We start from the raw sequence: 18,388 nt of genomic DNA, 5'->3' as shown, positions 1-18,388 counted from the left end.
TATGCAGCCCGAGACCCTCTGAAGAATTGCCCTTTGTGATCGTGGGCACCAGAAGTTCAAGTGTGTCTCAGTGACGCTGTGTTTGTGTGCTTTTTGCAGCCTGAGACCCTGAGAAGAATTGCCCTGTGATCGGGGGGCGCCAGGAGTCCAAGTGAGTCCCAGCAACGTTATGTGCGTGTGCTTCGTGAAGCCTGAGACCTTCGTGAGAATTGCCCTGTGACCGTGCACACCCGAGGCTCAAGGGAGTCTCAGCGATGCTGTGTGCGTGTGCTCTGTTGCAGCCTGAGATCTTAGTTATCGTCATCAGCCCGGAATCAACCTAAGTCGCATCGGAGGCCCAAGTTGCGAGAGGTGGAGAGGAGAGTGAGGTTGCACCCCCCAGGTAACGTGAGTCGGCGCCTGAGGAGGGGTGTGGGCTCGGAGAGAGACGCTCTCGGCCTCTCCCCTTCTGGTAGCGCGAGCCTCTGTTACAGCTCGTGTTGCGGCCTGTATATGCCAAGAAGAGGCAGTACCGGGCCGAAGTGTGGAGCTGCACTGTGGTTTACACCAGATCCGTGTTGGGGGCATATGGTGGCAGAAACTGACTGCGAGTCAGTACAAGGGGCGGAGAGAGACTATCTCAAGCACTGTGATCGGTGCTGGAGTGTATTACGCATTGCATTAATTCTGCATTACAAACTACCTGATTGTTGTATTACGCATTGCATTAATTCTGCATTACGAACTACCTGATTGTTGCATTACGCATTGCATTATTTCTGCATAACGAACTGCCCGATGGTTGTATTACGCATTACATTAGTTTGCATCACGAACTGCATTATTTTGACATTGCCAAGTGCCTGATTCTTGCATTACGAACTGCATAGCCTTGCATTAGGACTGTATAGGATCACCTAAAATTGCTCATTAATACCGCCAGATTTTACAAGAGCTGTTTGACCTAATAACTGGCCAGGAGAATGTCTGTTGATGTTGTTCAAAATGTGTACACATTCTTGTATTAGTTATATGGCACCTAAAATTGCTACGGTGCTCAGTAATACTCGTCTTGACAGTTCTGGTGGTCATGCCAATGTAGCGGAGGCCGCAGGGGCAAGTGATCATATATATGCAGATGGCAGTGTTGCAGTTGGTGTGCTTTCTCAACTGCCATTTGAGAGCATCAGAGAACACTATCTCCTTGGTAGGTTCTGTAAGAGGACAGACCACGCAAGACGCACATGGGTAGTGGCCCATTACTGGGGATAGGTTCCAAAGTGGTCTCTGTGTGTTGATGTTGAGAGCCATAGGTCTGGTGTGTACCAATAGATCTTTAAGGTTGTTGGTACGTTTAAAGGCAAACCTGGGGTGGGCAATTCAAGTGTCCCTGTATTCAGGATGCCCCAATGTTTCCTAATGATTTTTCTTATTCTGTGGGAACCTGGGGTGAATTTGGTGACACAAGTGAGAGCGTCATCTGATTCTCTGTGTTATATCTCTAGTAAAGCGCCATGATTGTTGTTTCTGGCCCTCTTCATAGAGTGTGTGACATTGTGTCTGGGGTATCCTCTTTTGTGGAGATTATCAGCGAGGATAATTGCCACTGATTTGAAATCATCCAAGGAACTACAATTCCTCCTAATTTGGAGAATTTGGAGAAATTGTCCAAATGGTGAATCCTCTTTAAGGGCCCTTGGGTGGTGACTGCTAAACAGTAGGAGACTGTTGCCATTGCTGTCAGTCGGTTTCCTATAAAATGTGGTACTGAGTTACCCATTGTGGAGTCTGATGTTAAGGTCAAGGAAAGGGATTTCGTTCTCTGAGATGGTACAAGTGAACTTAAGGTAAGGTTATTGACCCCTTGACAGAAATCATCACAAGTGGATCTATCTCCCTTCCAAAGGATCAAGATATCGTCAATGAATCGTTTCCATAGTATCAAGTTGTTATGGAAAGGAGTTGAGGCATTGAAAATCGCTCTCTCTTCAAATGCCGCCATGTATATAGGCATGCCACACTCAGAGCAAAGGTACTCCCCATGGAAGTGCCCTGGGTTTGGTGGTAAAGCTGTTTGTTGTACTCAAAGAAGTTCTCTGTGAGGGCCAAAGTGGCACACTCCAGATTGAAGGTCAAAGGTGTCGGTGACTCCCAGTCAATATTACCCAGGGCATCTTCTATACTGTCCAGGGGAACACAATGAGGGATGTTCGTATAGAGAGACTCAACATCCAGGGTAACCAACAAATGTATTTCCTCTGGATGTTGGAGCTCCTCAATGAGTCAAAGGACATCAGTGGGGTCTCGGAGAAAGGAAGGTGTCTTTCTGACCAGTGGTTGAAGGAAATGATCGCAGAACCTTGTCCACTAGAGAGCAGACTCAGCTTGACTATTTGAATTCTCTGGACTCAAAATAATTTGCAGATTCTACTTAAGCAAGACCCCGAGTCGCATGTTGCATATATTAGCTTAATGTCAGTTCTTAACTAGAACTGGCAACTGATTTCTGCCATTCATTGAGCCTTTTGCTAATTTCCCATATACGATTTATTATGCATTTTGGACTAACCATGTTTTGCCTCCTGTAGTGAACTTCATCTTTTAATAACCGCAATTCTTTCTAACTTATATTTTGGGAAGATGAGTTATTTAATAGATATTATTACTGGATTTGCTGACTATGGTGATAGTTACCTCCTATATTCATGAGGATAACACCACCTCGAGCCTAGTAGGTGTTTTTTTTTCTTTTGCAGTTTTATATAGCACAAACCCGACCCGAAGGTATTGGAGTGATTTACATGAGCACCAGTTATAGAGTACACATTCATTGTTGGTAGGCGCCGGGAGATTAAGTGGTTTGCCCAGAATCACAGGATGTTGAGCCGACGCCGAGACTCGAACCTGGTTTCTCAGTCCAAAAGTCGCCAGCTCTGACCCTTGCGTCTGAGAAGATGGTTTCACTCTAGCGTCTTATCCGGATTGTGCCCCTAAGCACTGTGTGCAGACATGGGGCACACGTCCAGTGTGGCTCACTGGAGAGCTTTAGTGCCCCTAGTTTCTTTCTGAGTGTAGTGGTCCACATGATGGCTTTCTTCAGAGAATCTCAAGTAGTGTGTGCCCTGGTTCTGAGCAGTTGGAGTCCACACACGTCAGTCACACCTTGCAGATATAATGATGTTCCCTGCATGGTCCATTGTCACCTCAGACCCAGATAAAGGATAAAGGATATTTTAACATGGACTTGACCTTCTCGGGATCGCCGTCTCTGTGCGCTGTGTGGGCATCTTAAGATATCGAGCTTTTAACAGCGAAAGGAAATGTAACATTAAATAAAGATTTGCACATTAAAAACCAAAGCTGGGACTGGGGCAACACCCCATCGAGAGGCTGGCTTGAGTAGGTTCTAGAATTCTAGAACCGGCAGACGAGGAGAACACTGGCAGCCGCCGTCCGAGACGCGCACGTCTTTTATTCAAATAGAAAGTGAAGAAGGTGATAGGCGGAGTATGGGGCATATTATCAAGTCAGGCGATAAAATTATCGCCGCTTTAGCGGTAGAAAACTGCCGCTAAAACGGCGATAATGGGCTTGATAATATGCTCTATGGAATTCCAATTGAAACCCATGTTAGACGCCCTTCACAGCTAACCTGGGCTTCAATTGGAATTCCATAGAGCATATTATCAAGCCCATTATCGCCGTTTTAGCGGCAGTTTTCTGCCGCTAAAGCGGCGATAATTTTATCGCCTGTCTTGATAATATGCCCCTATGTCCGTGAAAATTGCGCAGGGTTAGTTAATGATGACACTTAAAAGGAATTAATCTATACAGCACGAAGAATGTATCGCATTTGGTAAGTGTTTGTAAGCCTCCTGTGCTATCGTCTCTATAACAATCTGTACCCTACACTCATCACCTGTGCTCTGCTGCAGGCACCATGGGTGCCTTACACATATTATACAAAGAAACTTGTAGGTGGGTGCAGCAGGCGCTTCAACCTCCTCGGCTAACATCAAATGGAGTTCGTCAGTGACCAAATAAGTAAGCCACACTACCACGATCTCCCTGTTGCCAATTTCGTTGGTGGCGATGTATGTAAAAAGCGTGCACCAGTAGACTACCGCTGACCTCACCCCCTTTAAACACCGTCCCGCGCCTCCGTTTGTCATTTCCACCATAGCAAACAGCACAATGTGTATTGTTCTATAACCTCGGAGTGTACACACAATCTAAAAAAAAACGGCCTTTTTCAACTATATGGCATCATGTTACAGATGTCAAAATAATTAGCAGTCAGAGTTGCTGCGAATAGAAACTGAGACCTGTAGAGTACGCGCACAGATCTCACCTGTGGCACCTTAACCCACTAAGCTATATACGTCTGCCCTTTCAATCAGAAACATCGCACCAACAACCCTACTCTGAGAACAGCACGCTCTCTTCCTCCAGAGCCACCGTCACATGTCGGTCACCCGTTCCGGTCACCCAGCTGCTGCTTCCAGGTACACTTCCGCCGACCTGGGCGACGCCTTGTCCCGTGTGGAGGACGGAACGGGCTACCAGGAGCCGGTGACCCCGAAATCAGGAGACGTGAGAGACGCGTCCTCAGCCGCCGGCAGAACTAGTTGCCTCTAATTAAAACAGCAGTTCTGTGACCAGACCGCCCCAACTCTGCAAAGAAAACCCAAAACACTTGAACGCAGGCGGAGTTTACCCTCCAGCGCGAGCTAACAGGCAGGTGCGCAGAGGAAAGTGGGTGGGCGCTATGTGCCCACATGTTTTTTTTAATTTAAACAGCAACAGTTGCCATGCTGTTTGTGAAAGAAAAAGAACCACTGCTCTGAGATGAAAGGAAACTGGATGGCGTGTCCTGTGCCGTGAAGCCAGAGCAGAGGAGAGCAGTCTAAAAGACAACCCTCGCCAGGACGCCCGACACCTGTAGAAAATGTAAATGTGCCAATTGGCTAATCAGCAAATCGAAAGGCTGCTTGGGAGCCCTTTAGGATTTAATTGACAGAGTGGCATGCCATGCTGTTTCATAATGCAGGCAGGCTCTCTGGTTACACAAGCAGTCAGCGATCGCGGAAGCCGGTCGAGGTTTCATAACGCAAGACAGAACATTTTCAGTGAACAGATCCATTCATTGTTTTTTTTTTCATGCATGCGATGTGCGTTATCTGAAAGCTTAACACCAACATATTCACTACTTTTTAGCCGTGTGTACCCATTGCACTCAGGATCGCAGTCACCATACTTTTTAATGCACTTAGAAAGACCGCTAGTTTAAAGTCACCCGCCCCTGGACTCCGCCAGAAGCTCAGGTGTGCAGAGACCACCACCACATTCAGAGGTAGGCGCGCCTGAGTGAGCGTCGAGCCCCACCTTAACCGGATGCGGCGTGCACAACCCATCGCACACAGCTAGGAGCGCGAGTGTGGAAAGCCTACAACCTCCCCCCCCCCCCCCCTTAAATACTGCAAATCACATACAGACGCTGTTAAGGGCCGAGGTATGCAGTCACCTTCTTTACCTGCCTTCTTTCTCCTCGAAGTCTGGGGTCTCCGAGGAGAAAGAAGGCAGGTGTGCACTGTGCAGTGACCGCCGCATTCATATTCCGGTAGGCGCGCCCGAGCGTCAACCTGGCCGACTTCACTCCACAACACCCACACCCTATCAGTGGCAAAGAGGTAACGGGGTCCTCCACTTCAGGAGCGGGGGGGGGGGGGGTAATAAAAGAGCATCCACACGGATGCACAAGGTGTACATTTCTGCACACACCACCCCCTCCCATAGCAAAGAGATACGCGGCACCCGACCATCCCATCCCATCCCACTGACAGTCAGCCAGGAGGAGCACGTGCGTCGGGAGTGCCGACGTGCAGAATCCTTCACCTCAGCTTCCACCAAACAGGGAAGGGTCCTGAGGTCACACCCTGGCTCTACTGGTGTATGGATCAATAAATACAGAGGCGTAGCACCCAGACTCTGCCATTGCAGGCAGTTTGCGGAGCCACCACACCCTGCCAGGGGCAGGTATGATGAGCCTTGCAGGGCAGGCTGCATCCCACCCAGCGGGTGGATCCGTTGTTTACCCACCGTGCAGCTTCCAAGATGTCGCCTTTCAGCGTGCTCCCTGAGAAGTTTGTGCGCACACGTCCATCAGGGCCGCGCCGGGAACAGGCAGATGCTTACTCCCTAATGGAGAGAGAGGCCGGGCTCAGCATTCTGAGCAGGCGGTGACCGAGGAGCGTCCTCTCCTGAAGGAGACATGCCGGCTGCAGCCCTGCTGCCACGTGCGTCCTAGCCGAGCGCGCCGGGGGCGTCCTCTCGCGCAAAGACCCGCACCTGGGCATGTGGCAACGGAGCTGGAGCCCCCTGCCGCTCCTAGACTCCAGTGTACACCTACCCGTTACCCTACACGTTCACTTCAAACTTTGCCCCTCAAGGGTATGCATGCTGCCTCTTCTCATACCGCCCCCTGGCACGCGGGCATGTACCAGTGCTGACAGCATACAGCCCCCCCCCCCCCCCGCTGTTATTGGAAACACTACTACAGCAGGCGTCCGGAGTCCATTAGCCACACTGTGCTTCCGTCTGTCATTACCCCTTCGTTTCTACCCGGTGCCCTGCTCCCCAAAACCCTCGCCAGCACGGGACACCCGCGAGACACTGAAAACATGGCACCCGCTCTGCGCTATAAGGGGCAGATTTACAAGAAAGTGACGCATCTGTAGAGATGCGTCACTTTCTCTGCGCCAACATGCCAAATCCTTGCGTCACCATTGATGCGCCGTATGGCGCAAGGAATGACAGATGCGTCAGAAATTCTGACGCATCTGTTCACGGAAAAGTCACGCATTGCTGGAGTCGTGTCGCAAGCACGACGCAACTCCAGCAATTCAGGGGCGCCCTATGCCTAACATGCTGCGTCACTCCTTACGCCTGCTTCAAGCAGGCGCAGGGTTTTGACACAGCATGGACGTAAAAGTGACTCAGTGAAATCTTGTAGATTTCACTGCGTCACTTTTACGGGGCTTCCTGCGACGGAACGCCCACCCTGCATACATTAAACCTGACGCAGGTTTAATGTGGCGCAGGGCTTCACAACGTGACGCATCTCCCTAGATGCGTCACGTTGTAAATGGGCCGCAACTTTTACGCTGCCGCTCCGTCACAAAAGTGACGCAACAACAGTGCAAAAGTGACACAAGGGACTTGTAAATCTGCCCCTAAGTTTATAAGAAGAAGCTCCCCCTGGCTCAGCGCACACGGCTGCCAGCATGGGAGCCCTTCACTCTATTCATTCAACGCACCCAGTCTGTCTTCGTGCCATTCAGCACATCCTGCCGCGATGACAAGCGTCCCACCATCACTTCCAAGTGCCCCCCCCCCAATGCCCTCCGTGCCACGCCAGATGCACTCCCCAAGTGTCTTAAAAGCCCTCGTCAGCGCAAATACCATGGTGTCATTGAAAGCGCCTCTTCCACTCTGTGCCCTACTCTGTCCCCTGCCACACACACAGCTGAAAGCAAAGACCACCTCCGGCCAGTCCCTGCACCGAGACTCATGCCGCCCACCCGTGCTGCCAGCAAAGAAGACCTCCGGTCATTCAATGCACACAGCCTCACACTCAGGGGCGTAGCTTGGGATGTTTTGGGGTGTTACACCCCTAAAATAAAGGTATTATTTAATAAATAGTTGGGTACTGAAGATTTCAGTAGGGTTTGAAAAGGTGTCTGTCAGATTTCAGCTGGGATTTTTAAATACTCACTCGGACAAAAACGCACACATACACTCGTCTCTTATGAAACTCCTAAAACTTGGTTATTTTACAAAATACTGTGTTTTAAGAGCCCTCACAATCCGCAGGCATTTCCCCTTCCACTGGCTCCTTAGCTCCCCTCATGGGCTGCTTCTCATACAATGATTAACATGATGCGCCAGCGCGACTGTCGGAAATCTGAAGCTCCTTCCCCGCCCCTCTCCCACTCTTACTGACCTAGCTACCCCGCTGCCTACACGCTAGCGCCAGCAGAGGTGCCCCGGCCCCAACACAGGTGACGCCCGCCTTCCATCCCATGGTACCATCCCTGCACCAAGTCTCCCTCAAAGCCACCCAGATGCCCTGCTCTCACAGCCTCTCTACCCTTGTTCTCACTACAGATGCCCTGCTCTGACTCTCTACCCCCTGCTCTCATTCTAGATGCCCTGCTCTCCCAGCCTGACTACTCCTGCTCTCATTCTAGATGCACTGCTCTCCCAGCCTCTCTACCCCCTGCTCTCATTCTAGACGCCCTGCTCTGTCTCTCTACCCCCTGCTCTCACTCCATATGCCCCGCTCTCCCAGCCTCTCTACCCCCTACTCCCACTCCAGATGCCCTGCTGTCCCAGCCTCTCTACCCCCTACTCCCACTCCAGATGCCCTGCTCTCCCAGCCTCTCTACCCCCTACTCCCACTCCAGATGCCCTGCTCTCCCAGCCTCTCTACCCTTGTTCTCACTACAGATGCCCTGCTCTGACTCTCTACCCCCTGCTCTCATTCTAGATGCCCTGCTCTCCCAGCCTGACTACTCCTGCTCTCATTCTAGATGCACTGCTCTCCCAGCCTCTCTACCCCCTGTTCTCACTCCAGATGCCCTGCTCTGACTCTCTACCCCCTGCTCTCATTCCAGATGCCCTGCTCTCCCAGCCTCTCTACCCTTGTTCTCACTACAGATGCCCTGCTCTGTCTCTCTACCCCCTGCTCTCATTCTAGATGCCCTGCTCTCCCAGCCTGTCTACTCCTGCTCTCATTCTAGATGCCCTGCTCTCCCAGCCTGTCTACTCCTGCTCTCATTCTAGATGCACTGCTCTCCCAGCCTCTCTACCCCCTGCTCTCATTCTAGACGCCCTGCTCTGTCTCTCTACCCCCTGCTCTCACTCCATATGCCCTGCTCTCCCAGCCTCTGTACCCCCTACTCCCACTCCAGATGCCCTGCTCTCCCAGCCTCTCTACCCCCTACTCCCACTCCAGATGCCCTGCTCTCCCAGCCTCTCTACCCCCTACTCCCACTCCAGATGCCCTGCTCTGTCTCTCTACCCCCTGCTCTCACTCCATATGCCCTGCTCTCCCAGCCTCTCTACCCCTGCTCTCACTCCAGATGCCCTGCTCTGTCTCTCTACCCCCTGCTCTCATTCCAGAAGCCCTGCTATCACAGCCTCTCTACCCCTGATCTCATTCGAGATGTATAGAGGCAAACCTTTAGGGTGGGGTGGGAGTGTTTGGGGTGTTACACCCCCCCCCCCGCACAAAATGTATTCTGTGGTAAATAGTTGGGTAAGGTGCTTTCAGTCGGGGCACCTATCCAGAGCGAGAACAAGTCAAATCACGTAGACACCGCAGTAGGTTGTGATTTCTCGCCAGTCCCCCACGAAGGCCCACAGAAGGTCCTACCAGGTACTATTGACCTGTCAACCAAGTGGTGTAACAATAACCCACTCCAAACGGTTATAAATATAATACCGTTTCACACACTCTAGGTCCTGAAGAAAGCCCCAAGACCCGGCTGGGCATGACGGGGCTGAAACATGTCAACGTCATAAATGGACTAACCAGTGCGTATGATTGGTAACACGATCCATAGACGCATATCACTGTTTTTACCTCTTTTCTATACATCCCCAAAGAATAAAGACTTTTCAAAGATTGGCGATGTAAGAAATTTTAAACTTGACCTCACTTGAGCACTTCACAACCAAAGAATACATTTTGGTCTCTGGACACTACTGTAACGTCAGTGGGTCTACCTCCGGGTGGAGGTCAACATACCAATAACAAACCCGATGATGCTGTCACGTCACAATCAGGCGGAGAACCAAGATATATACCACCCCCAACCTACGTGCGTGTATGAGGGTTTTTTACAGAAGGTACCAAGAACCAATGACCCGACCATACAGGTACAAGTGGTCCATTCTTTTTTGATCTTTGTATACCCTATGGAAGCCGAATGGACCAAAGCTTCTGTCTCCCTCCCGCCTCATTGATTAAATAATAGTGAAGGGGGGAGGGGGGGTGGTGTGTGTGTGTGTGCACACACACACACACACACACATACATTCTCGCTCTCACTGCTATCTGTCTTAAGATGTTAGTTTGAAAACTATACTGTTTTAAGAACCCCTAACAATCTGCATTCCCCTCTTTTTCCACTGCCTCACAAGCCCCCCTCATGTCCTGCTTTTCTTATGTATTCAACAAGATATGCCCGCATGATTGTTGGGAAATGTAAAGCTTACACCACCCCCAATCGTAGTGACCAAGCTACGCCCCTGCAGATGTTCTGCTCTCCCCAACCTCTCTACCCCCTTCTTTCCACGTCTCTCTACCCCCTGCTCGGATTCCAGATGCCCCAACAGTTACTCTACCGCCTGCTCTCACAGCCTCTCTACCCCTGCTCTCATTCCTATGCGCTGCTCTCCCAAGCCTCTCTACCCCTGCTCTCATTCCTATGCGCTGCTCTCCCAGCCTCTCTACCCCTGCTCTCATTCCTATGCGCTGCTCTCCCAGCCTCTCTACCCCTGCTCTCATTCCTATGCGCTGCTCTCCCAGCCTCTCTACCCCTGCTCTCATTCCTATGCGCTGCTCTCCCAGCCTCTCTACCCCTGCTCTCATTCCAGATCCTCGTCTCTCCCAGCCTCTGTACCTGCTGCTTTCACACAGATGTCCTGCTTTCACAATTCTCTATTCCCTGCTCTCACAGCCTCTCTACCCCCTGCTCTCATTCCAGATGCTCTGCTCTCACAGCCTCTCTACCCCCTGCTCTCATTCCAGATGCTCTGCTCTCACAGCCTCTCTACACCATCTCCAATACCAGATGCTTTCCTATCATAGCCCCTCTACCCATTGCTCTCATACCAGATGCCCTGCTCTCACAGCCTCTCTACCTCTGCTCCCATTCCAGATGCCCTGTTTCTCTACCCCTGCTCTCATTCCAGATGCCCTGTTTCTCTACCCCTGCTCTCATTCCAGATGCCCTGTCTCTCTACCCATGCTTTCATACAGATGCCATGCTTTCCCAGCCTCTGTCCCTGATCTCATTCCAGATGCTCTGCTCTCCTAGCCTCTACCCCTGCTCTCATTCCAGATGCCCTGTTTCTCTACCCCTGCTCTCATTCCAGATGCCCTGTCTCTCTACCCATGCTTTCATACAGATGCCCTGCTTTCACAGCCTCTGTCCCTGATCTCATTCCAGATGCTCTGCTCTCACAACCTCTCTACACTATCTCCCATACCAGATGCCCTCCTCTCACACTCTCTCTACCCCTGCTGTCATAGCAGATGCCCTTCTCTCATAGCCTCTCTACCCCCTGCTCTCATACCAGATGCCCTGCTCTCATAGCCTCTCTACCGCTGCTCTCATTCCAGATGCCCTGTCCTGCCCCTCTCCCCTGCTTTCATACAGATGCCCTGCCTCTTTACCCCTGCTTTCATACAGATGCCCTGCTCTCACAGCCTCTGCCCCGATCTCATTCCAGATGCCCTACTCTCCCAGCCTCTCTACCCCCTGCTGTCATTCGAGATGTTCTGCTCTCAGTCTTTGTACCGGCTGCACTCATTCCAGCTGCCCTGCTCTTACTGCCCCTCTTTACTCCCGACCCTCACTCTAGATGCCCTGCTCTCACAGCCTCTCTTCTCCCTACTCTCATTACAGATGCTCTGCTCTCTCAGCCTCTCTACCACTGCTCTCATTCCAAATGCTCTGCCTTTCTACCCTTGCTCTCATTCCACATGTCTTCCTCTCACAGCCTCTCTACCCCCTGCTCTCATTGCAGATGCTCTGCTCTCACAGCCTCTCTACCCCCTGCTCTCACTGCAGATGCCCTGCTCGCACAGCCTCTCTACCCCCTGCTCTCATTGCAGATATGCTGCTCTCACAACCTCTCTACCCCCTGCTCTCATTCCAGATGCTCTGCTTGCACAGCCTCTCTACCCCCTGCTCTCATTCCAGATACTCTGCTCTCACAGCCTCTCTACCCCCTGCTCTCATTCCAGATACCCTGCTCTCACAGCCTCTCTACTCCTGCTCTCATTCCAGATACTCTGCTCTCACAGCCTCTCTACCCCCTGCTGTCATTGCAGATACTCTGCTCTCACAGCCTCTCTACCCCCTGCTCTCATTGCAGATGCCCTGCTCGCACAGCCTCTCTACCCCCTGCTCTCATTGCAGATGCCCTGCTCGCACAGCCTCTCTACCCCCTGCTCTCATTGCAGATACTCTGCTCTCACAGCCTCTCTACTCCTGCTCTCATTCCAGATACTCTGCTCTCACAGCCTCTCTACCCCCTGCTCTCACTGCAGATGCCCTGCTCGCACAGCCTCTCTACCCCCTGCTCTCACTGCAGATGCCCTGCTCTCACAACCTCTCTACCCCCTGCTCTCATTCCAGATGCTCTGCTTGCACAGCCTCTCTACCCCCTGCTCTCATTCCAGATACTCTGCTCTCACAGCCTCTCTACTCCTGCTCTCATTCCAGATACTCTGCTCTCACAGCCTCTCTACCCCCTGCTCTCATTGCAGATACTCTGCTCTCACAGCCTCTCTACCCCCTGCTCTCACTGCAGATGCCCTGCTCGCACAGCCTCTCTACCCCCTGCTCTCACTGCAGATGCTCTGCTCGCACAGCCTCTCTACCCCCTGCTCTCATTGCAGATACTCTGCTCTGACAGCCTCTCTACCCCCTGCTCTCATTCCAGATACTCTGCTCTCACAGCCTCTCTACTCCTGCTCTCATTGCAGATACTCTGCTCTCACAGCCTCTCTACCCCCTGCTCTCATTGCAGATACTCTGCTCTCACAGCCTCTCTACCCCCTGCTCTCATTCCAGATGCTCTGCTCTCACAGCCTCTCTACCCCCTGCTCTCATTGCAGATACTCTGCTCTGACAGCCTCTCTACCCCCTGCTCTCATTGCAGATACTCTGCTCTCACAGCCTCTCTACCCCCTGCTCTCATTGCAGATGCTCTGCTCTCACAGCCTCTCTACCCGCTGCTCTCATTGCAGATGCTCTGCTCTCACAGCCTCTCTACCCCCTGCTCTCATTGCAGATACTCTGCTCTCACAGCCTCTCTACCCCCTGCTCTCATTGCAGATACTCTGCTCTCACAGCCTCTCTACTCCTGCTCTCATTGCAGATACTCTGCTCTCACAGCCTCTCTACCCCCTGCTCTCATTGCAGATACTCTGCTCTCACAGCCTCTCTACCCCCTGCTCTCATTGCAGATACTCTGCTCTCACAGCCTCTCTACCCCCTGCTCTCATTGCAGATACTCTGCTCTCCCAGCCTCTCTACCCCCTGCTCTCATTGCAGATACTCTGCTCTCCCAGCCTCTCTACCCCCTGCTCTCATTGCAGATGCCCTGCTCTCACAGCCTCTCTACCCCCTGCTCTCATTGCAGATGCCCTGCTCGCACAGCCTCTCTACCCCCTGCTCTCATTGCAGATGCCCTGCTCGCACAGCCTCTCTACCCCCTGCTCTCATTGCAGATGCTCTGCTCTCACAGCCTCTCTACCCGCTGCTCTCACTGCAGATACTCTGCTCTCCCAGCCTCTCTACCCCCTGCTCTCATTGCAGATACTCTGCTCGCACAGCCTCTCTACCCCCTGCTCTCATTGCAGATGCCCTGCTCGCACAGCCTCTCTACCCCCTGCTCTCATTCCAGATGCCATGCTCGCACAGCCTCTCTACCCCCTGCTCTCATTCCAGATGCCCTGCTCTCCCAGCCTCTCTACCCCCTGCTCTCATTCCAGATGCCCTGCTCTCCCAGCCTCTCTACCCCCTGCTCTCATTCCAGATGCCCTGCTCTCCCAGCCTCTCTACCCCCTGCTCTCATTGCAGATGCCCTGCTTGCACAGCCTCTCTACCCCCTGCTCTCATTGCAGATGCTCTGCTTGCACAGCCTCTCTACCCCCTGCTCTCATTGCAGATGCTCTGCTCTCCCAGCCTCTCTACCCCTGCTCTCATTGCAGATGCCCTGCTTGCACAGCCTCTCTACCCCTGCTCTCATTGCAGATGCCCTGCTTGCACAGCCTCTCTACCCCCTGCTCTCATTGCAGATGCCCTGCTTGCACAGCCTCTCTACCCCCTGCTCTCATTGCAGATGCCCTGCTTGCACAGCCTCTCTACCCCCTGCTCTCATTGCAGATGCCCTGCTTGCACAGCCTCTCTACCCGCTGCTCTCATTGCAGATGCCCTGCTCTCACAGCCTCTCTACTCCTGCTCTCATTCCAGATACTCTGCTCTCACAGCCTCTCTACCCCCTGCTCTCACTGCAGATGCCCTGCTCGCACAGCCTCTCTACCCCCTGCTCTCATTGCAGATGCTCTGCTCTCACAGCCTCTCTACCCCCTGCTCTCATTCCAGATACTCTGCTCTCACAGCCTCTCTACCCCCTGCTCTCATTCCAGATGCTCTGCTCTCACAGCCTCTCTACCCCCTGCTCTCATTCCAGATGCCCTGCTCTCCCAGCCTCTCTACCCCCTGCTCTCATTGCAGATACTCTGCTCGCACAGCCTCTCTACCCCCTGCTCTCATTGCAGATGCCCTGCTCGCACAGCCTCTCTACCCCTGCTCTCATTTCAGATGCCCTGCTCGCACAGCCTCTCTACCCCCTGCTCTCATTCCAGATACTCTGCTCTCACAGCCTCTCTACCCCCTGCTCTCATTGCAGATACTCTGCTCGCACAGCCTCTCTACCCCCTGCTCTCATTGCAGATGCCCTGCTCTCCCAGCCTCTCTACCCCCTGCTCTAAGCAGAGCACCGTCTTGTCAATGGAAGATCTAATCATGAGAAATGCTGCATCATACTTGGCCCCGGACAAGCTGCTGCCTGTCGTGGGATCCGACCAGCTCTCTAAAGTAAATGACCGTGTCCCGCAGACATCCAGCAACAGGTCTTTGATGCAATCTAACGGGGCAGTGACTAACTTCCACCCAGCTAGTTTCTCATGATCGGCAGTGCAGCACACCTAACCCGGAAACGACTAGGTGGCATCATTCTTTGATAACAGGCAACGCGCGCACAGACTGCATACATAAATACGAGGTGAGAGAGAACAGCCAGCGCAGCAGCGGCTCAATAAATTAATACAACACGGAGCACTTTGCTTGCACGAGGCACCCAGAAAATCACTGCCTGCAGACAGAACGAGAGCGAATCCTTACCGCGTGCGAGCAGAGGACGCGCTGCTGCTCCTCGGCAGGGAGGGAGGCCAACTGTTGCATTGATAGCATGCTCAGCCGCTGCTTTCATTCCAGGCGGCAGCCCTGCTGCTCCACTTTCCCTTCCCCTTGAAGTGCCAGACGCAGACAGGGCTGGGCTTCCCCGTGCTCTCGGTGGGTACATGCTGGGCCCCGAGTGTCTCCCCACAGACCCTCTCCCCTCCTCCCCGCCCCACACCAATAATAGTGCGCTGCCCCGCCCCCTGCCCCCTTGCCTCTTCATTTATCTCAGGTTATGCGCGCGCCGGGGCTCACTCTCAGAGCCTCGGTGCAGAGGTTCGCACCGCCGCGCGACAGACAGGCACTTGAATCACAGGCACCGCGAGCGCACACCGGCATCTGCGCACTTTATGTCCCCTCGAGGCAAGTAAATGGCATTGAGTGCCCCCTGCAAAACCGCAGCCTCATTCCTGCTTTTGTGGGCAACCCACTTTTACATATAAAAAGGCACACCGAGTTAAGAGTTCTCAGGGGAGTGAGGGGTTAACTGCAAGGTTACCTGCAGAGCAATACCCACTAACACCCTTTTCAGGGGTCTCTGGCTTTTGTTTTAATGTCAAGTTTATTGCTTTTTTTACACAGACTTCAACTCGGAATGTAAACTCATGGGAAGGAAATAAAGGGCTTCGCTATTCTACCTAAGAGTTTAACTTCTGCTCAAGTACATTTTTCATTTCAATTATTTATTTTATGATTCGGAGCTCCGATGGAGGTCCACATAAGAACAATAAAAAAGTACAAAATGCAATCATAAATTCCATCATACTTAATTTTAAAGACGCAACACCAGATAAAGTAACAATTTCAAATTGAAAAAAAACATGAAAAAAGTAAAAACATTTTGGCACATACCATTTCATTATGAGGAGAGAACAATCATTGGCGAGCCTCGTGCGCTGATTGTACATTGTATTTTAAAAAGTGATGTGTAAAAAGTGCAAGGAAGGGCATTTAAAAATGATGTGATTAAAATCTTGCACATGGAGATTACACAAATCACAAACTCTATTTTCCTTGGGGGCAGCGTCCTAGATGCCTATTACAATTTGCAGGGCTAATGCATTTAATCTCCATAGTAAAAATCGTTCTTCAGACCCCATGAGGGATTTTCCAAATAAGATCAGTTTTTTTCTTTCTGTTTTTCCATAAACAGCTTACTTGTATAACCACATTTCTCTCAAGACGCTGGCATAACACAATGTTCCGGTTCAAACTTACTTTATAATTGAATTGTTTTGCATATTTTTTTTTAAAAAAAGACTTGGATATAGGAAAACCCTTACATTATCTATCCACAAAATTTCCCTATCTTTTAAAAAGGAACAGAAGAATGCATGTTTTATTTTCTTAAAGGGAAGACTTTATACTTTAAAGTAGTATGTACTGGCCCCGAATCTCAACCAAACAGTCAGTACTCCCACCTCAAAACTGCTGCAAGTGATGTGTCAAATGTTGACAATGGATGTATGACGTTACAACGCATACTTTTACAACGCATGCACTTACAACGCAATTTTTACAACGCAACATCCACTACAACGCATTCCATTACATCGCATGACACTACAACGCATTTTTAAAAACTACCTTTACAACGCATTCCATTACATCGCATACTACCTTTACAACGCATACCATTACAACGCATAATATTACATTGCATTTAAGGTAAGTATTGGATAGTATAGGGGTAAAAATTACTATTCTAACTCCAGGGGGTGCAACAGTAGGGTAAGTGTTGGATAGTATAGGGGTAAAAATTACTATTCTAACTCCAGGGGGTGCAACAGTAGGGTAAGTGTTGGATAGTATAGGGGTAAAAATTACTATTCTAACTCCAGGGGGTGCAACAGTACGGTAAGTGTTGGATAGTATAGGGGTAAAAATTACTATTCTAACTCCAGGGGATGCAACAGTAGGGTAAGTGTTGGATAGTATAGGGGTAAAAATTACTATTCTAACTCCAGGGGGTGCAACAGTAGGGTAAGTGTTGGATAGTATAGGGGTAAAAATTACTATTCTAACTCCAGGGGGTGCAACAGTAGGGTAAGTTTTGGATAGTATAGGGGTAAAAAATTACTATTCTAACTCCAGGGGGTGCAACAGTAGGGTAAGTGTTGGATAGTATAGGGGTAAAAATTACTATTCTAACTCCAGGGGGTGCAACAGTAGGGTAAGTGTTGGATAGTATAGGGGTAAAAATTACTATTCTAACTCCAGGGGGTGCAACAGTAGGGTAAGTGTTGGATAGTATAGGGGTAAAAATTACTAGTCTAACTCCAGGGGGTGCAACAGTAGGGTAAGTGTTGGATAGTGTAGTGAAATATTATGCGTTGTAATGGTATGCGTTGTAAAGGTAGTATGCGATGTAATGGAATGCGTTGTAAAGGTAGTTTTTAAAAATGCGTTGTAGTGTCATGCGATGTAATGGAATGCGTTGTAGTGGATGTTGCGTTGTAAAAATTGCGTTGTAAGTGTAGTGCGTTGTAAAAGTTGCGTTGTAAAGGTTGTTCCCCGTTGACAATAGTCCAATCTCCAGACGTGGGATGTATGGCGCTGCCATGGAATTCAGATTGCAAATGGGACTCAAGATCCAGCCTTTCGTTTACATCGAAGAAGCTCCAATACCTCATATCCATCACCTCGCAAGCATAATTTAAGGAAGAAGGAATTGTTACCCTAAAACTGATAATACATGGGCAAAATGGCCTATCCATAATCTATTAATAGCGCCAGCTTGTGACATAGCCTTACTTGAACAATGTTTTTACATGATGCTATTCACTGTAATTACTAGAGAAGATTTGACCTAAATAGGCATATCATTGAACCTTCTCCATTTTTTTCATGCCCCAGAGACCAATTAAAGCTCCCCTGGTCTAGAGCCCTTCTTCAGGAAAGTCAGTAACTTACTTTTGAAGATGTTTATTTTTCAGTACTGCTCCTCTGCATACTGTTCTAGTGTGCCAAAAGGCCTATGAAGACCAACAGAGTTAAGTCCATCAGGGCAACGTCATCCACATTAATGACAATACATATGTTTATATTGCCAATGTTAGGGGCATCCCCCCTTATCTTCCCTACGATGCACGGGAGATCATTAATATATAAGAAAACAGCAAAGGCACTAACAGGCAACCTTGTTT

The 18,388-nt window shown here is 50.5% G+C and overlaps 1 protein-coding gene across 1 annotated transcript in view; it reads right to left on the bottom strand.

Moving 5' to 3' along the window:
- Positions 1-15,477, bottom strand: part of CORIN (corin, serine peptidase) — a 1,570,916-nt gene extending 1,555,439 nt beyond the window's left edge. The window contains exon 1 of the mRNA XM_085642146.1: positions 15,186-15,477. Within this exon, the coding sequence (XP_085498272.1) occupies positions 15,186-15,254 (69 nt within the window). The 5' untranslated portion in view covers positions 15,255-15,477. The remainder of the gene's footprint in view (positions 1-15,185) is intronic.
- Between the last annotated feature and the right edge of the window lie 2,911 nt (positions 15,478-18,388).

This window comes from Triturus cristatus, chromosome 2_2, assembly GCF_964204655.1.
Source record: "Triturus cristatus chromosome 2_2, aTriCri1.1, whole genome shotgun sequence".
In the NCBI taxonomy this organism is placed as follows: domain Eukaryota; kingdom Metazoa; phylum Chordata; class Amphibia; order Caudata; family Salamandridae; genus Triturus; species Triturus cristatus.
The sequence above is the reverse complement of the archived record's forward strand: the minus strand, read 5'-3'. Positions and strand labels throughout refer to the sequence as shown.